The sequence below is a fragment of the Chrysochloris asiatica genome, unplaced genomic scaffold (assembly GCF_000296735.1).
Source record: "Chrysochloris asiatica unplaced genomic scaffold, ChrAsi1.0 scaffold00055, whole genome shotgun sequence".
NCBI classification, from domain to species: domain Eukaryota; kingdom Metazoa; phylum Chordata; class Mammalia; order Afrosoricida; family Chrysochloridae; genus Chrysochloris; species Chrysochloris asiatica.
In genome coordinates, this window is record NW_006408573.1 from 18,447,970 (window position 1) to 18,475,571 (window position 27,602).

At 51.6% G+C, this 27,602-nt stretch overlaps 2 protein-coding genes across 2 annotated transcripts in view; one reads left to right on the top strand and one right to left on the bottom strand.

Moving 5' to 3' along the window:
- Positions 1 to 2,399: 2,399 nt before the first annotated feature.
- Positions 2,400 to 10,474, top strand: PLEKHG4 (pleckstrin homology domain containing, family G (with RhoGef domain) member 4). Its single transcript, XM_006863644.1, has 22 exons — positions 2,400 to 2,886; positions 3,047 to 3,142; positions 3,218 to 3,341; positions 3,422 to 3,515; positions 3,590 to 3,664; positions 3,743 to 3,859; positions 3,967 to 4,065; positions 4,161 to 4,309; positions 4,464 to 4,602; positions 4,697 to 4,813; positions 6,140 to 6,322; positions 6,572 to 7,080; positions 7,154 to 7,400; positions 8,217 to 8,306; positions 8,380 to 8,601; positions 8,694 to 8,864; positions 8,938 to 9,115; positions 9,527 to 9,643; positions 9,722 to 9,958; positions 10,040 to 10,155; positions 10,238 to 10,291; positions 10,448 to 10,474. The coding sequence occupies exons 1-22, from the start codon at positions 2,400 to 2,402 to the stop codon at positions 10,472 to 10,474; spliced, it is 3,648 nt and encodes a 1,215-aa protein (XP_006863706.1).
- Positions 10,475 to 10,882: 408 nt separating this feature from the next.
- The window catches only part of KCTD19 (potassium channel tetramerization domain containing 19), a 35,026-nt gene continuing 18,306 nt past the window's right edge, over positions 10,883 to 27,602 (bottom strand). The window contains exons 2-15 of the mRNA XM_006863609.1: positions 24,219 to 24,369; positions 23,258 to 23,449; positions 21,970 to 22,101; positions 19,567 to 19,777; positions 17,882 to 18,042; positions 16,472 to 16,575; positions 15,943 to 16,085; positions 15,658 to 15,741; positions 15,259 to 15,373; positions 14,024 to 14,645; positions 12,704 to 12,895; positions 12,403 to 12,557; positions 12,084 to 12,185; positions 10,883 to 11,119 (exon numbers count right to left, since the gene is read on the bottom strand). Of these exons, the coding sequence (XP_006863671.1) occupies positions 11,006 to 11,119; positions 12,084 to 12,185; positions 12,403 to 12,557; positions 12,704 to 12,895; positions 14,024 to 14,645; positions 15,259 to 15,373; positions 15,658 to 15,741; positions 15,943 to 16,085; positions 16,472 to 16,575; positions 17,882 to 18,042; positions 19,567 to 19,777; positions 21,970 to 22,101; positions 23,258 to 23,449; positions 24,219 to 24,369 (2,478 nt within the window). The 3' untranslated portion in view covers positions 10,883 to 11,005. The remainder of the gene's footprint in view (positions 11,120 to 12,083; positions 12,186 to 12,402; positions 12,558 to 12,703; positions 12,896 to 14,023; positions 14,646 to 15,258; positions 15,374 to 15,657; positions 15,742 to 15,942; positions 16,086 to 16,471; positions 16,576 to 17,881; positions 18,043 to 19,566; positions 19,778 to 21,969; positions 22,102 to 23,257; positions 23,450 to 24,218; positions 24,370 to 27,602) is intronic.

Here is a 27,602-nt window from a genome sequence, read left to right on the forward strand (position 1 = left end):
GGCAAGGGACTGTGACCTGTCTTAGGCACCCCTGAGCATTTATTCTGTGCTAGGTTTATGCTGAGTGTCAAAGAAAAGACTGGGACAATATACAGTCTCTGTTTTCATGAAGCATAAACGAACGAGGGCTTGGCCCTGTCTCTATCTCAATGTCTCTGTGCCTGTCCTCGAGCCTGTCTGCCTGTACCCAGAGGAGTCTGATCAGCTATAGCTTGTGGCTTGAGGTCCCTTCTTTGCCCCTGGGATTATTGGGAGGGAATGCATGTGCTTACTAACTTTTCAGGCTCCTGGGGGTATGGTGAGTAGGTAGGGATGGACAGAGTCAGTGGGCAGCAGAGGGGAGGGAGCAGGAGATAGTGACTCAGTGGGGGTGGCTCTGGGACAGAGCTGAGGAGGGGCCACAATTGGTCTAGCTGTTTGCTGTAGCTGAGAGAAGGGTAAGGACACAGTTGGGCTGGGGGCTAGGTTGGGACAGGACAATCCCAAGGTTCCTTTCTTGAAGTCATAATAGCTCATAGTGTGTCTGGGAGTCTGGATTTGGTGTGCTGATATGGCTGCCGGGGTGGGTGGGGAGACTATTGCTGACCCCCCAGTGACTGCTCAGGGTTTCTTCCTTCAGCAGCCTCCCTGGACTCATGAAGGAGACTCCTGTCTTAGAGCCATTACCCTTGCACCGCCTTCCAGGCCTAGCTCTACCAGAACTTGGGCATTCTGTGGGGGCACAGCGCCTTCTCCTGGCCACACCGCTAACTTTCCCACAATCTTCTCACAAGATTTTGGGGGGAGTGTCAGGCCAGATCCACATGCCCCAGAGGGACCCCAAATCTTAAAGCTAGAAGGGCTCTCACAAGTTATTTATCCAAGTGACTTTTACCAGTACAGGAGCTCTTGACTAAGGGCAGGCAAGAGCCTAGCCTAGCGCCAGCAGTGATCCAACAAACAAGTGAAATAAAGAGCTTTGTGATAAATCCAGGTGGAAGGAATGACTTTCGTGTTTCAGTAGGTGAGTAAGATGAGGCTCAAAGAAATGAGCTACTGGAGCTCCCCCTGCAGGTAAGTGGCAGCCATACCTGGGGCTAGTGCCTCTGGCTCCAGGACCCTCTGTCTCAGCCCCAGACTCTAGCCGGGCTTCGGGTGGTGGTGGAGAAAGAGGGAGAAGATGGAGAGTTGGGCCTGCATCAGCTCCCACCCCAGAGGCCTCCCTGCCCCACTCTCAGACCCCATTCCACCAGGGGATTATATAACCTGTCTTGTCGGGCCTGCACTTGGAGACCGGAAGGAAGATGGGGACTGCAACCTACCCCTCACCCTCCATGAAGATGCTTCCAGCAGCTCCAAGCAGTTGATCTGAACTTTGGGAGTCTCATTCTAGGAGTTTCTCTGGAACCTTTTATTCTTTGGGTTACATTTGGGGGCCGTGAGGAAAGAGGGGATTTTAGCCCTACCTTATTTCACTGAGGATGCTGGCAGGCTGCCCTGGCAGCTGACCTTCCAGTCTCCACAATAAAGCCTTTTCCTGTGTGATTTTGAGAGCAGAAGCCTCTGTAAGCTCCTTCCCCTCATCCCGAGAGGACCCACAAACTCTCACCCTCGAGCCCCTACACTGTCTTCCCCAGCGGATGACCACTTCCAGCGTCTTCGCCAAGACCGGGAAGAGGGCACGGAAGGAGTGGCCGTTAGTCGCCTGCCCTTACCTACAACAGAGGTTAGGTGTGGAAAGTCGGGAGTTTCCGCGGGGAGGTGGAGCTGAGCCACCTGGTCCCGTGCGGGAGGCGGCGGCGGGCGGGGGAGCAGTTTACGCAGGCGCCTTGGCGGTCCTCTGGCGTCTGCCGTCGGAACTGGCGAGTGGTTGCTACTCTGTCCTCCGGCCTCCAGGGGGCGGTGCGGCGCGGCGTCTCTGCTGCCCTTCTCTTCCTCCGCGGCCAGGAGGCGGCGCCAGTGGACGCCGGACGGGCGCGTTGTACTCGCCGTCGAGGCCGTGGCTGTACAGTACGTTCGAAGACTGCCTTTTCGCATCTGCCCGCGAAGCGTTCCCTGGGTGTGAGGGTAGCCGAAGGCAAGTGAGGCCACACGAGGGTCGAGGGCCGGGTCTAGTCGACGGGAGCGCGGGCATGAGGCAGCACCATGCCAAGTCTGTGGCCCATGGGGCATACGTCTGCCAAATAACACAGGAGCGCCTGGTTCTGGGTGTGGGCCCCACCAAGGCACACCCATATGAGCTGTCCCACATCCTCAGGTCTCCGCAGTCCCTGTGCCAGGTGGGTGCCTTCTGTGTCTGCCAGCGTTGTCCACTGAGGCCTAACCGACCATCTTCAACCCAGTTCCTGGATGAGCTGGGGCCTTAGTTCACCCGCAAGTTCCACTGGGTCTTGAGCTGGCCTCCCCTTAGGGACGAGTTGATGGACCATTCCCTGGAGGATGTGGATGAGGCCCCAGACGCCCAGGGTCACGCCACCGACTGGAGATTTGCTGTGTGCAGTTTCATGGATGCCTGGGATGAGGAGGAACCCACCCCCCACAAGGAGGTTAAGGACTCCAATACTCCAAGACCACCAGCAGGGGAAACTCAGGGTGAAGGGCTACTGTATAGGGAGCTTCAGTCACCCCCAGAACTGATGGCTACAGTTGAGTCTGGGGATAGTCAGAAGGGCACATCAGGAGTTTCTGAGAACCCAGCCCCTTCTGGAGTGGAGAACTCCTTAAGCCCCACATCCTCCCACCTCAGCCTAGTAGAGGGTGGGAGTGACAGCCAAGGGAGGGACTTGGCAGGGGACCCAGTTTCAGGTAGGGTGGTGGCAGCCAGTTTGGGCCCTGAGGAGTTGGATGGCCATCCGGTGGACCTCGAAGAGCCCTCGTCAGAGACAGTGTCAGAGCTGGGGGAGGCAGGTAAGTGAGGCTGGCTCACGAAAGTCTGGGAAGAACTCAGGGTCCCTGGAGGTAGGGGATGAGACCTGGACGGTTCTGACCCCTCTCAAACCAAAGCCAAGGTTTGAGGCGAGACCTCTAGGCAGGTGACCATGTAGTCCCAACTGTTTCTCTTCTCAAGCTCCCAGCAGATCCAGCCTCCCCAGACCCACTGACTGCCTCCTGGCCCAAAACCTTGCTTTCGAGCTGCTGGCCAGTGGCATGGCCACTCTTCCAGGTAGTGGAGAGAAATTGAGGGAGGTGGTGGTGGGGTGGCCCTAGTGAGTGGACATTCACTGCTTCCTCCTTACAGGGACTCGGGATGCAGAAGGCCGGGCAGTGCTCCTTCTGTGTGCCCACAACCTGGCCTGGCTTCACCCCAAGTGCAGCAGCCATGAGCTCATCCGCTTCCTGCTCTATCTGCGAAACATCCCCAGGTAGAGGGAGAGGGCTGGGAGGTGACACTGGAGGGGGCAAGGTCTAGGGATTAGATCCTGAATGAAGCCTGCCCCTTTAGGCCTGAAGTACAGGCCCTGGGACTGACCGTGCTAGTGGATGCCCGAATTTGCTCCCCGAGCTCTTCTCTTTTCTGGGGGCTTAGCAAGCTACAGGTGAGTACAGGGTTGTAGATGTCCCCTTCTTTTTGTACAGTGTTGGGGTGGGACTGAGCTCAGATTTCTTGCAGGAAGCAGCTCCAGGGGCTGTGCACCAAGTGTTACTAATGGGAAAGATGCCAGAGAAGGTGCCTTCCACACTGCAGGTACTGAGTGAAGAGGGCCAGAGGTGATGATGGACACTCTTCACCTGTCTTGGCTCACATCATCTCCTCCTTCTGCAGCTGGAGCACGTGCCCTCTCATCAAAGTCTGCTGACCCGCCTCCCCATCATGGGGTTGCCTGATTCACTGGGAGGAGGTTTGCCGTACTGCCACCAGGCTTGGCTAGACTTTCGGATGGTCAGTATACCGGCTGGGGCATGGGTGGGGATGCCGTGGCCTGGAATCCAGGCTGCCTGGGACCAGCATGGAGCATGGCTCTGGTCATGCCTGTTCCTTACTCATAGCACTTAGAAGCCCTCGTGCAGAGTTGCCAGGTGGTCTGTGCCTTGCTCCAGGGCGCTGTTGAGAGCATGAAGTCGATTCCCCGGCCAGTGGAGTCCAGGGTGAGTGTCTCCTCCCTAGTCCCCACCCCAAATGTCCCCTTCCTCCCTCCTGCTCTGCCATGGCCCCCTCCCCTGCCTGTTGTCCTCTGCCCCAGGAAGCCAGCAATCTGCTACGGCAGGCACAGGTCCTGATGCAGCAGGTGCTCGACTCGCCATGGCTGACATGGCTACAGTGCCATGGGGGCATGGAGCTGGCATGGATAAAGCAGGAGGTCCCAGAGGTGACCCTGAGCCCAGACTACAGGTAGGTACCAGTCCAGTTCCCAGATTGTGCTCCAGGCCAGCCCACAGCATCCCATGTCAAGACTTGAGCAGCTGGCCCAGAGCCATGTAGGGTTGTGGGTTTCAGGACAGGGCTGGTTGGAGGGAGGGTCCTGAGACTGTGTGCTCTGCACCAGGCCGGCGGTGGATGAGGCTGACAAGCTGTACGGCCACGTGGATGAGCTGCTGCACCAGCTGACCCTGGAGAGCAACCGGTGCATCCAGGCTCTGGAGTTGGTACAGATGCTGGAGGCTCAGGAGGACACACTGCACCAGGTGGGGATTACCAAGCCAGGACAGGACCTGCCCTGGCTCTCACACTTGGTACCACCCCAGCCGTTCTCACCTTCTCTGGTTTGTGACCTTCCAGATTGAAGTGTGGCTGCAACAGGTGGGCTGGCCAGCACTGGAGGAGTCAGGGGAGTCTTCGCTGGACACGTTGCTCCAGGCCCAAGGACCTTTCCAGGAGTTGGAACGAACTGCCCAGGTGAATTTGGTCACTTGTTCATTCCACAGGTGTTGGTGCATGGCACCAGGTACTAGGAGTATAGAGGTAGATGAAAGTAGATTTGTCCCTTGTTCTCTTAGAACTGATAGTCAGTGGAGGGGATCTGTTGCCATCAAAGGTTCACAGTGTTTGCAAACTGAGGCAAGAACTGTGGAGTGTGTGGTAATAACACCGGAGTGTATAACTGAGATCTGACCCTGTAGGAGGTCTGGGTGCTTTACTATTTTTTCTTAATTTCAATGTATTTTTGGTGAAGGTTTACACAATAGTTTAGGTTCCCATTCAACAACGTCCACACAAATTGCATAGTGACGTTGGTTACATTCTTACAATGTGTGAACTTTCTCAATGAGAAAGTACTTTTGAGCTGAGAACCAAAGGAGAGGTTGGGATCAGTCTGGCAGAAGAGGCTTGGGAATGGGGAATATTCTAGGCTGAGGAAACAGCATGTACAAAGGTTCTAGGGCAGGAGGGATCATGGAGTGCCTTAGGAAACATAAGGTGGCCAATAAGGATGAAATATGGAGCAGAAGAAGGATGGGGGCTGAGATGAACCTGGAGATGGGGTCAGTGGCCAGATCACTTGGCCACGTGAAGCAGGAGTTTGAATCCTGAGAGCAGTAGACAGGTTTATGTAGGGAGGTCACATAATGAGATCTCTGTCCTTGGAAGAATGATCTAGTTTCTGGGTCAATAATGACCTAGAGGTTGGAGGTGGAGAGTCCAGCGAAGGGAGAGTTACACAGTCTAACCAGGAAATGATGCTTGCTCTGTCCAGGAAGTTAGACAGGGGAGATAGACTTTGGAAGTTGATGGGATTAGATGATGGATACATATGGGGAAGGGGAAGCAGGTAAGGGAAAAGGAGTTTGTAAGGAGGAATGGGTGCTGTTCTCTGAGTAGAAGGACCAGGCAACAGGACCCTTCTGGGGCTGGGGAATTCATGAATCCAGGCTAGTGTGCCTCTGAGGTAACTATGAGGATGTCCCTTGTGGTAGGCCTGGCATTTTGAGGAAAGGTGGGGCTGGAGACAGTCACTGGGGGAAGTGGGCATGTGGCAACGCAAGGCTGGCTGAAAGTGAACTGTGTCCAGGAACCTAGAGGAGTCAGGGGAGGCTGGGCTGGGCGGGGGGGCAGCAGGAGGATGAGAAGAATCAGGAGAGTGAGGAAGTTATCAGGGAGCCTGGAGAAGAGGGTTCTGAGGTCTGGAAAGGGACTTGACAGGGTAGATGTCAGTGGAACAAACTTGGGTTTGGGGGCTGGACCAATGGGCCTGGGTAGACTGAGCCCAGTCTTTGTCCGCAGGAGCAGATCAGGCGAGGGGAGAAGGTTCTGCAGCCACTGGCTGGCTGGGAGGCAGCTGAGCTGGGCTCCTTTGGGGCCCATTTTCTGGCTCTGCAAGCCCAGCTGACGGAATTCTCCAAGGCTTTGGCCCAGCGCCGCCAACGGCTGGCAGATGCTGAGAAGTTGTTGCGATTCTTCAAGCAGGTGGGTGAGGGCTCCTTGTCCTTGGCTTTAAGTGGTCATGGGACCAGAGGGGTGGCTGTCCAACCGAGCTCTACTCTACCTTGGTTAGGGCCCTACCAGGTCTATTTTCTTTCCTTGTCTTCAGTCTGACTTCAGAATCTCACCATTGGTGATGGGGCTGGGTTGGCATCTGGTGAGGTGAGGTGTGGCCAGAAGCAAAGGCTGGTGGTCTCTGGGCACCATGTTCATTGCCTGCCTTTGGTGTTGTAGGCATCAACATGGGCTGAGGAGGGTCAGCGGGTGTTGACAGACCTGGAGATGGAGCCCTCAGGGCTGGTGCTACAGCGGCTGCAGTTACATTGGACCAAGTACCCCGACCTGCCTCCTGCCCACTTCCGAAAGATGTGGGCCCTGGCTACAGGGCTGGGCTCAGAGGGTATCCGCCAGGAGTGCCGCTGGGCCTGGGCACGGTGCCAGGATACCTGGTTGGCCCTGGACCAGAAGCTAGAGGCTGCACTGAAGGCACCAATGACAGGCAGCAGAAGTAGCCTGTGTATGAGCAGGGTCCCCACTGCACAGGCTACTCCTCCCCTGAGGAAGGCGTACAGCTTTGATCGGAATCTGGGGCAGGGCCTCAGTGAGGCTGCCCGCCACTGCTTCCATGCCACCATTGTAGCTGCCTGCCGCGGACGAGAGGCTGGAGGTGGGGCCCAGCCTGGATCACCCCTGACTACGACTATGCCTCTGCCAGGCAGCTCTGATGCCAGGAGTCCCAACAGGTGCGGCAGTGGGTGGGGCAGGGAGGGTAGTGGCAGGGTGGAGGGCTGGGTCTGAACTCTTACAACCTGGCAGGCTGCAGCTGGTGCTAGCGGAGATGGTGGCCACCGAGCGGGAGTATGTCCGTGCACTTGACTACACCATGGAGAACTATTTCCCCGAGTTGGATCGCCCTGATGTGCCCCAGGGCCTCCGTGGCCAGCGTGCCCACCTCTTCGGTAACCTGGAGAAGCTTCGAGACTTTCATCGCCATTTCTTCCTGCGTGAGCTGGAGGCCTGCACCCGGCACCCACCCCGAGTAGCATACGCTTTTCTGCGCCATGTAAGCCTCACAACCCCCCCAGCCTGTAGCTGACTCAGCCACACTCATCCACGAGCTAGCTGTTGGACACACATTTGGTGCTGATCCCTGTCCTAGGCTAGCTATGAAGAAGATAGACAAGGGATTTAAAAATGGAAAAAAAATAATTCCAGATTATAGCCCAGGCTGGCTGTGTGCTGTGGAGTTGGTCCCAACTCATAGCAACCTTGTATAGGGTTTCTGAGGTTGTAAATCTTTATGGTAACAGACAGCCTCATCTTTTTCTTGTGGAGCAGCTAGTAGATTTGAACTGCTGACCTTGCAGTTAGCAGCCCAATTCATAACCCACTATGCCACCAGAGCTCAGTGTAGGGAAGACATAATGAGGATCTGATTGTGAGTGGGCTGGTAGGAAGCAGTTAGAGAAGGCTTCTTGGAGGAGGGAGTATTTGAGCTGAGGGAGGAGGGAGAGCAGGTAGTATAAAGAGCTGTGTAAGAATGTTCTTTGCAGAAGAAAGGGCAAGGTCAAAGCCCTGAGGCAGAAAAGAGGCCCCAAGGTTGAAGGAGAGACTGGTTGTCTTAGCTGAGTAGAGAGTGCAGGGAAAGAGTAGTCTGAGTTTTCTTAGAGCCCAATTTGGACGCTCAGCCTGAGGGCGAGTTGGAACTTCTTCCAGAGGGCCTGGGGTCAAGCCTGTGCTGGCACACATCCTTTTTCGGATTGCCCCCACTCTGAAGCAGTGCAGATTGGGTCTGGGAGGCTTCCCTGGGAAGTGTCTGGTGGCATCTGGGTTTTCTCGAGTTGTAAATGGCAGTCCTCTGAGCCTCCTATCTCCACAGAGGGTGCAGTTTGGGCTGTATGCACTCTACAGCAAGAATAAGCCTTGCTCTGATGCGCTGATGACCAGCTATGGCCACACCTTCTTCAAGGTAGGCAGGTCAGGGCCTGTGGGGGTGGGGGCTCCCGTGACACCTCGTAATGGCATTCCCTTCTACCTGGCAGAATAAGCAGCAAGCACTGGGGGACCACCTGGACCTGGCCTCATACTTGCTGAAGCCCATCCAGCGCATGAGCAAGTACGCGCTGCTGCTGCAGGAACTGGCTCGGGCCTGTGGGGGCCTTGTGCCAGAGCTCGGTGCCCTGCGGGCAGCACAGAGCCTCGTACGCTTCCAGCTGCGGCATGGCAACGACCTGCTGGCCATGGATGCCATTCAGGGCTGTGATGTGAGTTGTCCTCAGCCTTGGTGGGCAGGTGCAGTGGGTGTGGAGGGAAGGGGACAAAAGGGCTAGGCACCCACTGGTCCCCTCCTTGGCAGGTGAACCTCAAGGAGCAGGGCCAGCTGGTGCGGCAGGATGAGTTCACAGTGCGTGCTGGACGACACAAGTCCCAGCGCCGCGTCTTCCTCTTTGAGGAACTGCTGCTTTTCAGCAAGCCTCGCTGTGGGCCCACAGGCACGGATACATTTGCCTACAAGCGCTCCTTCAAGGTAGGACCCCACACTGCCTCTCCCTCCCCTCCACACCCACTGGTACCTACCTCACTGAGCCCTTTATCCTCAGATGGCAGACCTTGGCCTGACAGAGAGCTGTGGGGATGACAACCTGCGTTTTGAGGTCTGGTTCCGTCGACGCAAGGCCAGAGACACCTTTGTGCTGCAGGCCACCAGCTCAGCCACCAAACAGGCCTGGACGACTGACATCTCCCGCCTGCTCTGGAGGCAGGCCGTTCACAATAAGGGTGGGCTGTTCACAATAATGTCCCTACTTCATCTCCCCTTCTTCTCCCCAGAAGGCTGACCTTGTCCCATGGGTGGTGGGAGTAGCGGGGAAGACCTCGGGACCCAGTGAGCTTGGGAAGGTTCCTCCGTTCCTCCAGGGGCTGTGTGGGAGGAGGCCAGCCCCGGTACCCCACAGGAGTACAGCTTCAAAATCAACCAGGCCTGTGGTCACTGTGTCTGACTCTGGACACAATATTAACCTCTGTTAACAGCCTCACCTTTAAATAGGAAGGTCCCTGGGAGAAGAAAACTGGGGACAGGACAGATATTCAGCAAATTGTTCAGGAAAGATTCATTTAAGGCAGGCATAGATGCCCAAGGGCAAGATTGATATCCAGAATTGTCCTGCCTCATGCCCACTTTCTACCCAGAGGTGCGCATGGCTGAGATGGTATCCATGGGTGTGGGGAACAAGGCCTTCCGGGACATTGCCCCCAGCAAGGAAGCTATCAATGACCGAACCATCAACTATGTCCTCAAGTGCCGAGGTAGTGGATAGCCTATAGAGGGGCGGGGGACAGCCGTCAGCCCTGAGCTGTCCCGACCAGCCCTCTCCTCTTATGCAGAAGTTCGCTCTCGGGCCTCCATTGCCGTGGCCCCACTTGACTACGACAGCCCCTACTTGGGGGCCTCCAGCCCCCTTCCTGGAGACCCTGCCTCTTCCTCTGTACTGGGACCCCTCAACCTGCATCTGTACAGAGACCCAGCTCTTGTGGATCTCTGCTGGCCCCTGTATCCCACCAATTTCCATGAGGAAGCAGCGCTGGAAGCTGAAGCAGAGTTGAGCAGCCAGCCCTCTTTGAGTATGTATGGACTTGGGCAGGGGGATACAGCTTGGGGCTTGGGCCTCCCCTGCCAGAAGCTCACCCAGTCTCCCTCCCTAGCTCCTGAGGACTCAGAGATCTCATCCCAGTGCCCATCGGCCAGTGGCTCCAGTGGCTCTGACAGTAGCTGTGTGTCAGGGAAGGCTCTGGGCGGAGGCCTTGAGGACTTGTCCTATGTGAGTGCCCTTTGACCCTAGTGCCCAACCCCCCCCATCCCCTCCTCAACCAAGCATGAGTCTCTGGCTGCTGTTCCTCTAGGTAGAATTGGAGGTAGGTGGGCCAGAGCTATTCCCCAGAGACCGTACTCTGCAGGTGAGCTGGGGAAACACATTCATGGCTCAACTGGCTCCATAGGTCTGAGCCAGGCTTGAAGATGGATAGTGGATTCGGCATACTCAGGCTCCAGGGACATCTCTTCTCTCTGAATCTGCTGAGACCAGTGTGTGGCTGGCCCTCTGCCACCCTCAGGGCAGCCCTGTTGACCACCCTTTCTGATGTCTGTGACCACGTGCCAGACTTGAATGAGCACCCAGATCCTTGGCCCCTTTTACCCCATGTCCGCTTACCAGCTCCTACTGCAAGTTGTTAGAGGGTTAGGCAGAGCTCATATTTCATGCTGGTGGAATATTCCAGACAGTTGGGTTTTTGGTACCTGCTTCCCAGCCTCTGGCCTTAAGCCAAGCTTCCTAGACTTAGGAACAAGTCCATCCTTATTGGGCCCTGACTCTTGCCTGCCCTGATGCCCTACGCTTAGCCTCTTCTTTCCTGAGTCAGTTTGGTTGTTTTGACTCAACACCTTTTGAATAGCTTTCAATTAGAATTGTCAAAAATGATGTCACTGGTTGTTAAGGTCTTTGCATCTTGGAGAGGGAGACCAGACCTTGACTTCCAGTTTATTATTTTATTTATTTACAATAAAAAGTAGACTGATAAGCATATTTGTGTGGGTACATGCTTTCTGGGGTACCCTCTGTTAACATTAGCTTTGGCTAGTGGGGGTCTGTAAGGGTGATGTCTGTGGGCATCCTAGCCCTCTTGTAAGTACTTGCTCAGGATGGAGTAGGAGACAGACCTCGACAGGCCCCTCTGGATGAGCAGGTCCACGCAGTGGCCATATTTCCTGGCGAAAGGCAGCGTGAGCTGGAAGGAAAGGCCAGTCTCACTCCAGCCTGCTGTCCATTTGGCAACTAGGTGGGCAGGGCTCGTCCCATGGGCCAGGGGTGGGGCAGCTGGTTGTTGGGACCTTTGCTGTTCTCAGTTCCCTTCCTTCCAAAGGCATCTCACATGCCTGTGGCTAGAAAGGCTACAGGGGGGACCCGAGCAGATGGACCAAAGGGTCCACAATGTGTGTTTTCTGCCCTTGGTTTTCCCCTTCCCAGCCACAATGCTGACTTCACCTTTACAACCGACAAAGTCTGAGTCCTAATAGTGATTCATACTAGGTAGTTACAAAGTCCTGGTGTGGCACTGTGGGATACGGACTTACAACCACAAGGTTGGCTCTTCAACCCTCCCAGCTGCTCCTTGTGAACCCTGTACAGGGTCACTGCATCAGAACTGGCTTCACAGCACTTAACAATTACAGTGTAGTTAGGATGAGAGGTGTTCTAATACATTTCATTATTGGGATGCCAAATTCATGAGAATTCACACTATCTGGTGAAAACCCTAAACCTATTTTAAGGAATCCAGAACAAAATAATGTAGCCATTTTTTTTGGTCCTTGCTGCACATTACCCTTTTTTTGTTAAAGGATGTATGAACGCAGCTTAGACAGGAAAGGAATGTTATGTTTTAGAAACGGTGACATGATGGCTAAAAAGGTGAAGTTACTATCACTGGTTGAAAAAGTTCTGAAGCCCCATCCTTTGGTTTTGTGCCACAAGTTTTTGTTGCCCCAGCAACAACCAGAGTTGGTAGTGATGACGACAAAGTTGCTATTGTTGGGAAAACTATAAAACCCAGGGGCGGGGGCTAGAATACTCAGTTTTCACCATTTCACATAAATGTCAGCCATTGTCTCTCCCTCGCCAGGACCAGCCTGCCTAGCCCCTGGGAGCCTCTCCATGGGCTACCATTTCCAGAGGACACAGGTGGTCCTTACCTCCACCCAGCTGTACAGGCGTTCCTGGGTGTGCCGGTCATCCTTGAAGCCGGAGATGGCCAGCAAGTCCACCACAAACTGCTTGGGGCTGATGTGCAGGGTCTGCAAAGAGCCTGTGGTCAGGTGGGCTAGGGGCAGTGGCCTGATGCACATGCTAGAAGCCTGTTAGAGGGATACTGAGTAGGGGCTTCTGTGGGCCTGCAGGAGCCCCAGAGGTGGGGACACCTTCACGCCAAATTCGCCCCTGCCCACCTCTACCCCTGACCTATTCCCCAACCCTGGCCTTGGTTGCTTCCTCTTGTAGTGCCTTACTACATACCCATAGTTGGTTGGCCAGTGACACCACCTTGGCGGTGATAGCTTTGGGGTCCTTTTGCCTGATGGAATCCAGGATGATGTCAGTCAGGAAGCGGTGACATTTCTGTGCATAAAACATCTCTTCCCAAGACAGAGAGAAACTTAAGAATGTCACCTCTGTGGAAGGAGGGAGAGTAGGTGTGGCTACACCTGCCCATGGCTAGGGCTTCTAGGTAGCCTGGGTGGGGAGGGAGAACTTTCAGGGAGACCCTGCCCAGGAGTGCCCTGGGAAGTGCAGGATCAGGCAGAACCGGGAGCCTCACCTCGGGGTTGGATGCTGGCTGTGGGTGGCATGTGCCTGAGGTGGTCCATCTGTGTGGTATACACCATGCTGTCTTCAAAGAACCTGCAGGAGCCATCACTGCCTACTACGGGGGGGTGGGTCACTTTGAGGATGACCCCTGCATTATCTACTTCACTGACCTCTGGTAGAGGCTGCTCAAGGACAGGGCTTTCTGTGAAAATAATGTGGGGAAAGGGTCTCTGCAGGCCAGCAGAGCTAGTCACCTCACCCTTCCAGTTGCTGCTACCTCTAGTTTCTTAGATGTAGCACCCTAGCTGGCAGGTGTCTGTCTCAGTCTCTCATCACTGCCCCAGAATCATTTCAGGTCAAATCCTGAATTCCTGCGCTCCAAGGAATTCTGCACAGACTTCTGCTAAACTGAGATTGGTATCAAATAAGAACTCATCCGGGAATTGGAGGTCTCTTTTTGTAAAATGAGAGGAGCTTTTTGTCCACTCCAGAAGAGTACAGTGACAGACCAACATGAGGCTCACAGCAGCCGGTCCATGAAGTTCCCTCTAGGCTGGACCTGAGCCACCAAAAGGGAAAGTGACAGAATAGTGGGTGTGGTGGTGGGGTCTCTGAGTGGGCAGAGGCAGTTCTCAGCACACTTCCCTGGCCCATCTCCCCACCTCCCTGCCCCCCCACCCCCGCTTTCAGTGCTGTTCCATAGCCCCTCCTAGCTCTCCTCAGCTTCTCTACCAGATGCCCCACAGCACCTTGCACTCACTATGTCATCTTTCCCAAGTCCTCCTTCTCTTGTCTACCCCACCTTCCTAGCAGTCACCCAAGTCAGAAACCGGGTTCCTTTCTTGACCAGTTCATCCCTCCCTCCTCCCCTCCACCGCCTAGCCTGCTTCACTTGGAATGAACTCAGAAACTTCTCATGCTTCCTCCTTCTGAGATATTCCCTCTGCTCCTGGAGCCAGCCTGGAATGCCCACCTGACCTTGGCTCTTGCTGTCTTGTTCAGTGGCCCCTTCCCTCAGGATCAAGACAAAGTGCCATATCCTGAATGTGCCCACAAGACCAGTTCTGTACTTAGGCTTCATAAACACCCACACTTTTTCTTCTCTTCCCCTGCTGACTGCACAATGTTGTCCTCTTCTTCCCCATCACACCCCTCAAAGCTATGTCAGTGTGTCAGTCACTCTTGTCTCTTGCCTGCACAGAACTGACATCAGTGAGTGCAGGACTTTAGCTCTCACTTTGTCACTATCTCACTCTCTGTTACAGATCTCTGTTACAGATCTCTGTTACAGATCTCTGTTACAGATGGTCAAGGATGGGACAGGACTCACCTCTCTCCTTTGAACTCTGCTTGCCCCAGTCCTTCAGGGTAACAGATCTTTTCATGGGGAAATACGGCTTAAAGGTTGCCTCTGGTTCCTTGTCTTTGACTCCAGCCCCTGCCTGTGGCTCTGGGTCTTTCTCGGAGGCTGAGGAATGGGCTTTCCAGGCAGCTGAGGTGCTAGGCTGAGAAACAGCCTCATTTCCCATGGGATGCTGCAGGGTGGCCTCTTCTGAGGAGTTGCTCCGGGGGGCTGTCAATGACTGGAATTCCCACTGCTTGCAATTGACCATGTCCCACTCCCTCACCAGAGAGATGAGTTTTTGCATGGGTGTGATAGGAGGGTCTTTGGTTTCACAATTTTGTGTGAGGTTGATTGTAGCACACTTCTTCTTGGGGGGACTCTCAGGGTGGCATCCCCAGTGTTTGGGATTGGCGCACAGGCCAGGGCAGTGTGAATATGTGCTGGGGTTGCCTGCCCTCTTGACACCTTGGCACAGGGGCACTTGGATGCTCTGGTTGTACTGCTCAGCTTCCTCCATCTGGCTGGACCTGGTCAGGGTCCCTTTGGCCTTGCTCCATGGGGTCCTGTCACTGCAGTCTTGGAACTCCACAGGCATGCAGGTTGTGGTCTGGGGAAAGAAGGATGCAGAATACTGTGTTTCCACACTGAAGCCCAGCCTGGATTCTAATAAGCTGGTTCTCTAAGAGCAAGCCTATCCTCCACATGCGGTGCTCAGGCTGAGAGGGGCTGATGCCAGCCCAGGGGCTTCCCACACCAACAGGAGATAGTATCAGTGTCCCAGGCCATGAATAGCCAACACTTCCCTGGACTCAGAAAACAGTTACTATGTCAAGCACTCACGCAGCAGTGGTGGTGTACTGTTGAGTTGATTTTGACTCATAGCAACCCTATATAGGGTTTTCGAGGCTGTAAATCTTAATGAGAGCAGAAAGCCTCATCTTTCTCTGGAAGAGCAGTTGGTGGATTTGAACTGCTGGCCATGTAGTTAGCAGTCCAACTCTGTATCCCACTATGCCTCCAGGGATCCTTCAAGAACCTGTGTAGGCTCTGCTTTTTCATTTTTCCATGGACCTCAGTTGCTGGGCCTCTCCTCTGAGTCCTGAGGTGTTTTCTCTCACCCAACACCAAGTCAAAGGGGCCAGCTGGGCCTCTCTCTCCTCTGAGTCCTGAGGTGTTTTCTCTCACCCAACACCAAGGCAAAGGGGCCAGCTGGGGCTTACCTCTTTGGCATCTCTGCTGAACTCCACCAGTGGCCCTGGCCCTTCTGTCACCACGTGCAACCTCCTGATGGGAAACGCTTCTTCATTTTCAGATTCTTTCTCCTGGGTCCATGACCTACAGATTCCAAGAGGGCTCCGTTAGTAAGCAAACACTTCCACTTGTTCATTCGCCATTATGTGGGGTATGTTCTTGGGCTGGGAACTAACCTAGACAGTGGGGGAGAGGAGGCTCTTGAAGGGTTTTACCAAAGTTATTGGCCAATCCTGGGCCTCCTTCACCCCCCTCTCCAAGGCAATCAGGTCTTACTGGGAGGTGGGACTTAGGAAAGGATTCTCAAAAACAAAGGTGGAATTTAGAGGTGTTACCAGAACATGGTGTCTGGAGCCAAATTGCCTTACTTGTATGCCTCACATTGGGCAAGGGCTTCTGAGAGCGATGGAATTCGATATTCCTCCACTTCCTGGCAGAAGAGGGGCCATTCCCTGCAAACAATAAGGAGATGCTGGACTGAGTGGGAGTGTGGGTGAAGCATAAACCCCTAGAGCTGTCTTCTTGAATCACAATTCTCAAGGTGGAAGTAATATGACCTCATCCCTGAACATGACAAACTCCAGTTTCCTTTTGTTGCAGAGGGACAGAGTCAGCCTCAGTGACTTATCAGGAGATTCTCTGGCCTCACTTACTTAAATTCAGATGGTAAAAAGAGTTTTCCAAGTCTTAGGAAGTTGAGGACATGTCGGAACATCTGGCCATCCCCGTGGATCAGCAGGGTCTGTCCATAAGTGATCCAGTACACCCTCTCAGAGTTGGACAGCAGTTCTGGATACTAGAAGGAGTTGGACACCAGACTCAGTTACACTGAGGGGCTGGCTCTGTAGTGAGGGCCAGGTCAGTCTCCTCTGGCTTCCTTTTCCCACCCATGTCTTCTCTGCCATAGAGAGCCACAGTGTTCTGAGAAGCACTCACCCCAGTTTCACGTTTTATTGAGCCCTAGGCCACCCTCATGAGGCACACCGTCTAGGTCCCTGAGAACTGACCTTTTCCCTGCCCAAATTCTAGAGGGCCTTCCCAGCATGTTGTCATTCCATTCCTGCTCCTCTGATAAAAGTCCTTTGCGCAGTGGAGCCGAGGGAAGATCCTTGTGTGAGGGTCAGGTGACAGCTCAACTGAGGGACGTCAAAGGGAAAGGAGGACAGCCTGGGCTAGTAGTACCTTTAGCAGGGTCTGTAGGGTGGTCGCGTACCAATGGCTTCCAACATAAACTTTGACAATCTGCTGAGGAGAGTACACGGTGATTTCTGCCGTCCATTCCTCGTCTGTGGAAGCCAAGGAGAGGAAACCCGTCACATGCCAGAAGGGGAAATTAGGTTAGGCAATCTGACCAATAATGTATAGCATCGTAAGACTCACTATCTTCATTAGTAATATTATGTTGCCTTCTCAGAAAGGCAGCAGAAATCCCTGATACCAAACTTCCCTGCTGCTCACCAAGCATATTTGGGGGGATGAGGAGGTGGGTTTGGAAGAGCAGCTGTGGTGGTCAGTTGGTGACTCCTGGTGGGAAGGGAAAGTCTTCTGGAATCTCAACTCTAAAGGCACTGCTCTTCACCTGAACCATCTTCTCAAGAAAGCTGGGCTGAGGTTCCTGTTCACCTACATTACCAACTGCCTCTGGTTTTTAGCTACGTGTGTCTGAGGGTCTAACTTTCATGTGGCCACTCAGACTGGAGATAAGAGTCTCTCTGTTTGTGCTTTGGTTTGGCAAATGTCTGAGCTAGCTCACATCACATCATCACTTTTACAGAAAGAGGCCTCTCAGGATGTCTGAAAAATGGGCCATGATTCTGTTTCATTCTGGGAAGACGAACCCATGACCCTTTTTCTAAGTGTGACTGACTATAAAGCTTAAATATAAAGCTGTTTTTCTAAAGCATGGCAGTCAGTTTCTAGAGAGCTTCAAAATGAGTGAAAGACATATAACTAGATTATATACTCAAGACAGAAGAGGTACAATATATAGGTAGATTGTGAGCTCTAATGAGCCTGTATTGCTCATTTCTGTACTCCAAGTACCTAGCTCCGTCCTGTGGTAGGTGCTCAATAAATGTCAGGTAATACTAATGTAATAGCTTGAACTTCCCTAAATTATTTATTTATTAGTAAGTGGTCAAAGACAGCTGATCTATATAAATAAGAGGTCATGGGCAGATGGTGAAACAGCATTAGCTCTTGACTCAGATTCAAATCCAGCGTGATCTCTAACTTATTGCAATTTAAGCAAGATACCGCACAGGACCTCTGCTGCATCTATTAAACAGACCTAGGATTGTTCCTCCCTGGATGGCTCTGAGCACAGCATATCAGCTCCTGGAGCCAATGAAAGCTGCCTGGCGGGACTGAGCTGTTGTCTAAGGAGGTGTTTGGGACCTGCATGCCCCACGATGGGGCTTGAGGGGCAAATCCCCACGATGGGGCTTGAGGGGCAAATCCCACACAAGTTGGCCTGGATTTTCCCCCTTCATTCATCCACAGTTCCTGGCTCTGGCCAGCTTCATCTTTCTTCTCTAATTCCCCAAACCCGCAGTTGCCACTAAATTCAAACCCAGAAGCTTCCCCATTTACTGAGCACATCCGTGGGTGCCAGAGTCCTTGGCTCCAGATGAGTCTTCAGAGCCACTTTCATTGGCTCATAGGTGATGTCCCTCTTGTCCAGGAAGGCACAGAGCTCATACACCTCAGAAATGGTCTCGGTCAGGGGCAGCCGGCCAGTCCCCAGCCAGTTCCTGCCGGGAAGAAAGGCCTGTCATCAAGAGCCTCTGCACCCACCCCCAAAGTCTCCAGCTTGGACGTTTTGCATGTCTAGCATGTCTTGCCACAACACTGACTCAAACTTGGCATCACTAACACTATTTCCTTCATTTAATTGGAAGTCTTGTAGGAGAGCAAGCTTGGATCCAAGCTCACCCTTTTGGAGCTAAGCTAGACTTATTTCAACAAAATCTTAAGGTCTTGTCTCAGGTTCTAGAAGCCAGGCAAGGGCCCACCATTCCTTTCCTTCCTCCTCAAGTATCTTCCCGACACCTCGGTTGCTCTGGGGCATTCTGCTGTGGTCTGGAAGATTATTAACACCCTGTGTGCCCAGGAAGGAGGCTGAGGATCTGAACATCAACCTTCTTCTTGAATCCTCTTCTGAAGGCACGTTATCAGTTAGGGGACCTCACTGTGAGACAGGTGTTGTGGGGCATGTTACAGCACAGTCTCTCCTCCCTGCACTGTCCTTCCCAGCATTCTCCTGGACTGTCTAGGCTCCCCAGCCAGTTGTGTGCTGAACCCACCAAAGAGAGGGGCCTCAGACTAGGAATTCCACCAAAAATAGACCAAATGACCCTCAGAAGAAGAGGGATAAATGGTCCCTTGCAGAGACCAGGGTGCATTTACTTTCCTATTGATACTTTCTGAACAGAAGAGGATGAAGAAACATTTGGAGCTACCCAATCTCTATGTGAAGTCAAACTGACAGTCTTGGGGCAAGACAGTGGTCAAATGGCTAACCCTCCCCTCAGGGGTCCAGAAAACCCCATTTCTATGTTGAATGCTGGCCCCAATGTACTTTGTGACCCGAGGAGAGCTGTTCCACTGTTCCATACCTTAACTTGCTCATCTATAAAAGGGGGTTGGGAAACATGTTCTGCATTCATGGAACGTTCACCACTCATCACTCAAGGCAAGGGCACAGGTATCACCTCCTCTGGGATGTCTTCCCTGATTCTGGCCTCTGTACATTCAGGCAACACCCCAAGGATGGGTGTAGGGGATCCACATCCCCCATTAGCATGGGGAAGGGTACCCAGCACTTTGAGGTGATGGCCTGGCCCCCTCAGACCTAGAGTCTGGTTTCTTGTTGTTGCTAAGGGCTGCCAAGTTGGTTCTGACTCATAGAGACCCTGTATAGGACTTCCAAGGAATGCCTTGTGGGCTTGAGCTGCTAGCCTTGCGGCTCAAACCAACCTTGCAGTGCTTACCCTACAGTGCTACACCAGGCCTAGAACCAGGGAACTGGATTGCAGAGAACAGAAATTTGAAATATTCTTCTGAACCTGGAGGACATTTGTGACTCCATTGGCACTAGCCGGGTCCTCTGAGGTCCTAACCCCTTGGTGATAGTGGTGGGGGGAGTGGCTAGAATAATGGGCTTGCCCCAAACAGCACTGCTTCCTGTTGGCTGGTGGGAAAAGGCCCCGGGTTGTTCCCTAGAGAAATGCACAGCTGCCTGGTGGGACTGAGCTGTTGTCTAAGGAGGGCCTTACTTGACATGCTGGAAAAGGACCCCATTCCCCGTGATGTACAGTCTGCTGCCATCCAGCGTGCTCTCGATGCGTAGCTGTCCCAGCGCGGAGTCTGGGTATTTGACGAGCAGACCCAGCGCCATCACATACAGGGGCTTCACGCAATCCAGGCCAGCTGCGCGACTCCCCTTCCCAGGGCTTGAGGGAGGGCAGGAGGTCCGCGAACAGCTACCTGTGCCAGGAGAAAGGGGGTGATTCCTAGGCACCCACGAAGGACATAGCTATTGTGGAAGCTTGGATCTTGAATTAGTACTTGTTGTTACGTGCCATTGAGTCGGTTCCGACTCATAGCGAGGCTGTACAGGGTTTCTGAGGAATAGCTGGTGGGTTTGAACTGCTGACCTTGTGGTTCGCAGTCCAGTGCTGATCCTACAGCATCACACCAGGAGTCCTTAACTTAGTAGTAAATAGCTTAAAACAAACCCATTACTACTGGGATGATTTTGACTCCCAGTGACCCTATATAGGATTTCTGAGACCGTAAATCTTTACAGAAGCAGACAGCCTCATCTTTCTTCTGCAGAGTGGCTGTTGAGTTTGAACTGTCAGCCATGTAGTTAGCAGCCCAATGCCCTACCCACACTGCCACCAGGGCTCCTTTATAGGGCTTTGCTGTTACTGTTGCTGTATGCTGTACAAGGAGGTTATGGGAGGAAATTATTTTCTTGCACAGCTGAAATATGGACCTTTTCAAGATCAGTATAATTTTTGTTTAGAGGTCAAAACTTTACTTTTGGAGGAGGACTCATTTACTCTCTCACTAAATCTACATTTCAGGAGTGTCAGTATAGGAGCTGCCAGGCCTCCACCTCTGCAGGAATCACCCTCAGCTCCAGATGCTGCTGTAAAAATTCATGGTTAAAGTGAACAACCACAGCACAGAATCATCCTTCCAAACTTCCAGGCCCTATTGGGACCCTCTTGGGCAGACTCCCCCCTCCCCCCACCCCATCCCCATATATAGGGTATTGTGTGACTTCCAGGTTGAACATTTTGGATGCTGGATTGAGGGGCAGGACCACAGAAAATATCACAGCATCCTCCTGGGCCCTGCCTTACAGAGCCGCCAAATTGCTGCATGAGTTTCAGAGCAACCTAAGAGGTCAGTGCTGCTCTTGGTTCACAGATGAAGAAACTGTGACCAAAGAGGCTAATTAAAAACTTTGCTCCAAACCGCAAAGTTTATCACAGGCAGAGTTGAGACTAGAGGTCAGCTTGATGCATCTCCAAGGCTACCAGAGCTGTCACCCTCAGCCATGGTGCTGTAGAGAGGTGAAAGCATGCTTTGTGTTTGGGGAGTGATGCATGGCTTACAACACGGTTCCATTTCATCTTCACTTTGATCCCCCCCCCCCCCTTTACAACAACCCATGTTATTGGAGGAACAGAAGCCACTGGGGGAGGTGTCTGGACTCCTATTCCCTTAAGTGGATTGTAAAACCCTAGGTCAGACCTGCTGAAGGATGGTATCATCCCTTGCAAATAGGATAGGGGTTCCAATTGTGTCCGGAAGAGTGTTATCTAAGGTCCCTTCTGCCTGTAGTGTCCTCTAGTGTGCAGGCCAAGCTTCACAGGTAAGAGACCAAACATTCTCAGGAGGGCACATGGAAAACCGTGGATATGCAAAATCCCTCAAAAAACCACAGCATGGAGTCTATTCAGACTCACAGTGACCCTATGTAAGATTTCTGAGATTGTAAATCTTTTTTACAGGAGCAGACAGCTTCATCATTCTCCCGTGGATTAGCTGAAGGGTTTGAACTGCTGATATTGAGATTAACAGCCCAATACCTAACCCACCATGTCATCAGGGGCTGGATGATAAAAGGCAAGTCACACATGAGAGGGGAGAGGCAAGTTGGAACATGAAGGCCGGGACCAGACCAGGAAGTGTCAGGAACAACAGCCAGGGCTTGTGGGGTGCGGGGATAAGAGAATCTGGGGGTAGGGTGGCATAACTGAAGTGCTGGCAGGGAATTTGCCAAGAATTTCCTCTGTTCTTCGTACAGGGCTGACCGTATGCCTCTGCCCTGGGAAGCCTACCCATGAGCCCAGCCTCTCTCTTGAGGACATTCCGGCCTGATTTTCCACCCAGGTCAGCCTCCTCCTGGGCTGGGCTGGACTCCCGACAAGCCCCAGTGGACTGGAAGCCCCCTGACCTCAGTGGGAAGGCTGTGCAGACATAGGGAGGGCATGAATGCATCTTCTTGGAGTCTGGTTCAGTCCAAACACTAGCTTCTCTCACTGCCACCCAAAGCCCAGAGTGGCTGTGGAAAGGGAGATATTTGTTCTTGGCTTTTTTTTTTAATCTTGAACCCAGATTACCTCAGAATGTCAAGGGCAAGGTTCCTCTGGGGGACATACCCATGTTCATGCGGTACAACCTTATGGCTTCAGTAAGCTCAGGAATTTCCAGAATTTCCACTTCTGCTTCTAACACATCTATGGTGGAGAAATTATCTGGTAGGAAAATCTTCTGAGAGCGGAGAAAATTCACTTGAAAGGCAAAGTGGAAACAAAATGAGTTAAAGAAGTTACTTCTAATTGAACCATAGTGCCAGACTTTTGCCAGGAGTTCTGGTGCTGCAAATTGTCCTAGGTTCTCTTGGTTCTGAAACAATTTCTAAACATACTTGGTTAGGTTAGCTTTAGGACTCTATGGGACTCCAGGAGAAAGACCCCACATTACTTTGCTCACCTGTGTCTGAGTCCATGGGTGTGGTCTCTCATGGGGCTTCCAAACTAGGTCCTCATGGTTGAGACACTGGCCCCAAAACTTACCCTGTGAGCCTTGACCACCCAAGAGCAAGGTCATCCCAAAAGAGGGAGTTGTCTCACCACTTAAAAAGGAGGGGACTGGCCGAGCCTGGGCTGGCAGGTGGCACTTGCAGTTTGTCCTTGCCTGAATTGCACTGTCGGAGGCAGCAACGGAGCCATTGCTAACGTCCTGTGGGAATCAGCTTGGAGATTCAGAAGTCCATCGTGGACAACCTAAGTGACTATGAGCATGAATGTCTGGAGTTCCAGGCATTTGGGGCCCTAGTGCAACTTGAGTACTGGCTGCATCTGGGCAGCAGCAGCAACTTAGAATCAGGGACCATTCAGTTCACATCCCCAACAGGGGCACTCAGTGGAGGGAGGAAGGCTACCGTCTGTCCAGCGTTCAAAATCTCATTCCTCCTTAGGTCATTAGCTCTAGCAGGACAAACCTATGACGATCCCACAGAGTTCTCATTCTCTTTTATTCCGGATTTAGGGCAAGTGTGAGCAGATAGGGACCATCCTTTGAAATAATCCTATTTCCTCATTTTGTGGTGAGAAGAACTGAGACCTGAAGGTCACTTGGATGCATAAGGGCAGAAGAGAAACTGAGTTGGGAGTCTAGCTCAGGGCCCTGCCTTTTGCACCAACTCCTGTGGTCTTCAAATAGGTTCCAGTGTCTCCTTATTCTCAGGCCTTTCCAAATGAAAGAGGGAGTAAGGTAGGCTAGTGGGAGCCACACTGGGCACCTACCTGGTTCCTGGAAGGCCTCTAGCACCTCAGAGGCCCTGACCATCAAACTGGGCTTCTGTGGGGTTTGTGGTGGGAGTGGGTTGGGCCCTATATTCCCACTGTCCCCAGCACCCTGCGCCCACAAGGACAGAACAATCACCAATGAAGCGGAAGTCACTGCCCTCACACTCTATCAGGGCCACGGTGTCAGCCAGCCAGAGCAGGTTGTCTTCAGTCACCAGGCTCGGGTACTTAGCCACCAGGTTCAGGGGCAGGAAGCAGTAGTGGACTTCTTCTTCTGTGTCTAACAGAGGTGTGTCCATGAGTCCCAAAGGTGCCTTGTCATGTAGGCCTGGAGAAAAATATGCAGACGGGTGTCACCCCCTCCCAAAGGTCAGGGCTCTGAGGCCAGCAGGGCTCTTTCCTGACACAGGGCTCCCAGAGGAAACTGAGAGACCACCCGGGAGGTGGGCCCTGTAAGGTACCTCCTTCCCCCCTCTCTCTTCAGATGTAGCAGTGAAGTTTGACAGGGGGGCACAGAAATTTCTTTTTTCTGTAGACAGTGAAGGACAGTGGAGCATACAGTGACATTCTGGCTCATGGACTTAAGTTATTTAATTCATATTGGCTAGTCATGTGGTTCTTTGTAATTTATTAAACCAACCACTGTGACCTGGAGATGAAACAGATGTTTTAAATTCTACTAGAAGCTCAAAATCCATCAATAATCACAAATGCCTGCTCTGGTGCCCCACGTAAGTCAGTCTATGCTACAAGGCCCCATCAGACAGTGATCATTTGGGGGCATTCCTTGCGTGATGGTGAGAGATGACTTGAAAGGATGGTGGAATTCTTTGACTTTTGGGAGGGGGTGGAGTGCAGCCCAGCCTTGTCCAAGCAAAGCCAGGATGCAGACAAATGAATGTGGAAGAGAATGTTGAGTTCCAGTGGGAAATGGTTTATGGATGAGTACTAGATCAAAGGCAATAGAAGAACAGTAGAGGGATACCCAGGAATCACCCAGAAGTCAGGGTGCTCGATGGATGGTAAGCATTCTGTTGGGGTGTAGAGAAGGAAGCTGGCATAGGCTTCAGGAAGAGCCAGCTTGTCCCTGGCTGTACCTGTGAAGGCTGGGCTTTTTATAGGAAATTCTGAGGGTTTGCTGATACATTTCCACGTACGCCAGTAGTTCAAAGATGCTCTCTCAGCAACAGGTATGTCTGCAGGCCGCACACGTAGATGGTGTTTCCCTTCTTTCAGATTATCTAGAGTCTGTCAGATAAAGAAGGTTATTGCCTTGAAAAGTCAAAACCAAGTAACTACTAGTTTTAGGGTTAAATATCAGGAAAAAGAGTACGTAACTTACTTTGGTAGAGTCTTGAAATAAATTGAGTCAATTACAAAAAAATGCATAAAATTTAGGTTAATACTAATAATGCTAATAATATTCAAAATCCCAATGACCGCTCCTCTCAGATTATTTTTATTTTGGTAAAATATACACAACACGAAATTTGCCATTTTAACCATTTGCAGTCCAATGGCATTAATCAAGCTCTTAATATGCAACCATCACTGCTATTTGTTTCCAAACTTTTTCATCACCCCACATAGAAGCTCTACACATAGTACACAGTAACATCCGTTTCCCAGCCCATGGTAACTACTTATCTACTTTCTGTCTCTTAAGTATTTGTATGTATTTGTCTTGCCTATTCTAGCTATGGACTTTTGTGCCTCATTTCTTTCATTTAGCATACTGTTCTTAAGGTTCATTCATTTTGTAGCATGGGTAATCACTCCACTCCTTTCTATGATAGAATTCTATTCCATTGTAAAGACATGCCACATTTTATTTATTCATCTGTTGATGGGCAGTTGGGAGTTCTCCACTTTTTTTGGTGGAAATAGTGCTGCAATGAACATTGGTGTGCAAAGCTCTGTTTGAGCCTACGCTCAGTTTTCTGAGTATTTATGTTGGCGTGAAGTGGAGGGGTCTTATGGCAGTTCTATTTAACTTTCAGAGGAGCTACCAGACTGCTTTCACAGTGGCTGCACTGCATTTATCAGTAATAATCTCCTGATTTTCTTAGGGTTATAATTTTACATTGAGTTATAGTTATTTATCTATGCCAGCTGAAGAACAATTTACATTTAATCATTAAAAATTGGACTATTTTCTGCTTTCATTTCCCCTCAAGGGTTCAAAAATACTCTGGGCCGGTTATTATTGTTGCTATCTGCCTATTGTTCCCTCAAATTCTGGAACGTGGTCTAAGTAGGGAAACAAGAGCGTAATAAAAGTGTCTTATATGGGTGCATGTCTATCTGTTTATCCTGACACACTCTGTGAGACAGATGCTGAGGGTTTGCATTCCCATTTACTGATAAGGCAGTTGAAGTTAGAGGATATGTGACTTGCCCAAGAAGTCTTTCGCCTCCCAATCCTGGACTCCTCAGGTTTGAAGGGGCAAGTGTCCAGGGTGTGGTGAGGTTGGAGTGGAGCACCCCAACTAGGCAGGCTGAAGCCCATGGCAGAGTGGACTGGGGTTCTGCATGCTGTCCTCATTTGGGGACACATCCTCCCTTCAAAAGCCCTGCTGAGGTACAAAATACCATAATACCAAGCCCATATTTTCTGTTCCTAGTCTAGAAGGAGTCCTGGTGTGACGTTGTGGGTTAATGTGCTGGACTGCAATGTCAGTTTGAACAGCAAGGTAGGCAGTTCAAGCTCATTCACCACTCCTTGGAAACCCTTTACAGGGTGGTTATGGGTCAGAACCAACTCGACGTCACTTAACAACAACAAAAATTCTAGAAGAAAATTGGATTTTCCCAAGAAAGTTTTTCGTAGAGCAGTCAAAGTGGTCCTTTATAGTCATCATATGACCAACTTTCTTCTTTAAGAGTCTTGTATGAACAGACCATCTTCAATCCAATATGAAACGGACTTAAAGAGCCTGCTTTTGCTTCTAGCTACACAGATGTAGCGTAGTGGTTATGAATCAGCCTGGGAGTCGCAAGGTCAGCAGTTTGAAACTATCAGCGGTTCTGTGGGAGAAAGATGAGGCGGTCTGCTCCCATAAAGATTTACAGCCTCGGAAACCCTGTGTAGGGTCGCTATGAGTCGGAACCAACTCCACGGCACATTACAACAACAACAACACAGATGAAGCCCTTGTGAGGCTGCTTATAGGAATCTAGGGCTATGTGAAGAGCCCTCTGGTGGTCAGAGCTATAAACTGCAATCACGTAATTGCTCAAGATATGCAAAAGGAGGAGGACCAGCGAGAGAGTATGAGACTCTTCCCTACTTGGAAGTTTGATAGGCTCAGGAGAGGACTAGACAATGGAGGAGGGGGACACTTTCCAGGGGCCATGGGCAGTGGGGGGTAATAGTGTGTGCGTGAGACACCAGAAGAGAGACTGTCATTTATTCCTTGGAGAAATATTTATTGTGTCTCCAGGGCCACAATCAGACATGGTGCCTGGAGTCAAAGAGCACTCAGCTTGGGAGGAAATAAAGATATGAAAGCCAAAAGTTTTTAGTACACTGAGATAAGAGCCAGTCAGTGTCTGTGATGGAGTTCCTTGGCCTCCAGAAACCCTGGGGTTTCTTTCCCCAACCTTTGAAAGAGAACCCAGTGTCCTTGTTCCTCTTTGCTGAGGATGAATACAACTTTAATTTCTGTGTCAAGCTGGCAGCAATCCTGAAGAGGGAAATTGGCGAGAGATGGGTTTCTGGAAGAAGGAATAACAAGGAGATGTCAGAAAGGTGACAGAGAGGCATGAACAGATTCTGCACCAGTGGGTGGGCAAGCTAATTGAGTTAGACGGAGGATAAGAGGCTGGCAGTGTTAGTGCTGAGAAGTGGAACAAAGGAAGGAAAACATGATTGTGCGCAGTTGGGACAGGAATGGGTAGGGAGGAGGTGGCTGTCTTGCTCGTTAAAGGTAACTGGAGTTAAGAGAGTGAGGTGGTCTGAGACAAAGCTGTTATTGTTGTTTTAAGTGCCATGGACCAGATCCAACTCATCGAGAACCTGTATAGGGTTTCCAAGGAGTGACTGGTGGGATTGAACCACCAACCTTGCAATTAGCAGTCCAGTGCTTATCCTACAGCACTACACCAGCTAGAGTGCTGTTGTTGTTAAGTGCCATTGAGTCAGTTCTGACTTAACAAACCCTATAGCGACCCCCTATAGGGTTTCTGAGGAATACCTGGCTTTGTGGTTTGCAGTCCAGAGTTGATCCTACAGTGCCACACCAGGAGTTCCCCAGCTAAAGAAGTAGTAAATAAAAGTCAGAGAGTAAAGGGTCCTAGTAAGTGAGGCCAAGAAGTTTTGATAATACTCCCTGGTTAAGGCAAGTCACTGAAGGATTTAAAGCAGGAATGAGGTTTTAAAAATAATGAAACCAGTCACTGCTGAGGTGATTCCCACTCATGATAACCCCATGTATGTCATAGTACAACTGTACTCCATAGAGTTTTCAGTGACTGATTTT

Bases quoted from the DNA above. Each gene is read 5' to 3' on its own strand.
- PLEKHG4 (XM_006863644.1), top strand. From the start codon at position 2,400: ATGGACCATTCCCTGGAGGATGTGGATGAGGCCCCAGACGCCCAGGGT. The intron at 6,323-6,571 runs GTGGGTGAGGGC...TTGGTGTTGTAG, and splicing joins TGTTGCGATTCTTCAAGCAG to GCATCAACATGGGCTGAGGA. The intron at 9,116-9,526 runs GTGGGCTGTTCA...CTTTCTACCCAG, and splicing joins GCAGGCCGTTCACAATAAGG to AGGTGCGCATGGCTGAGATG.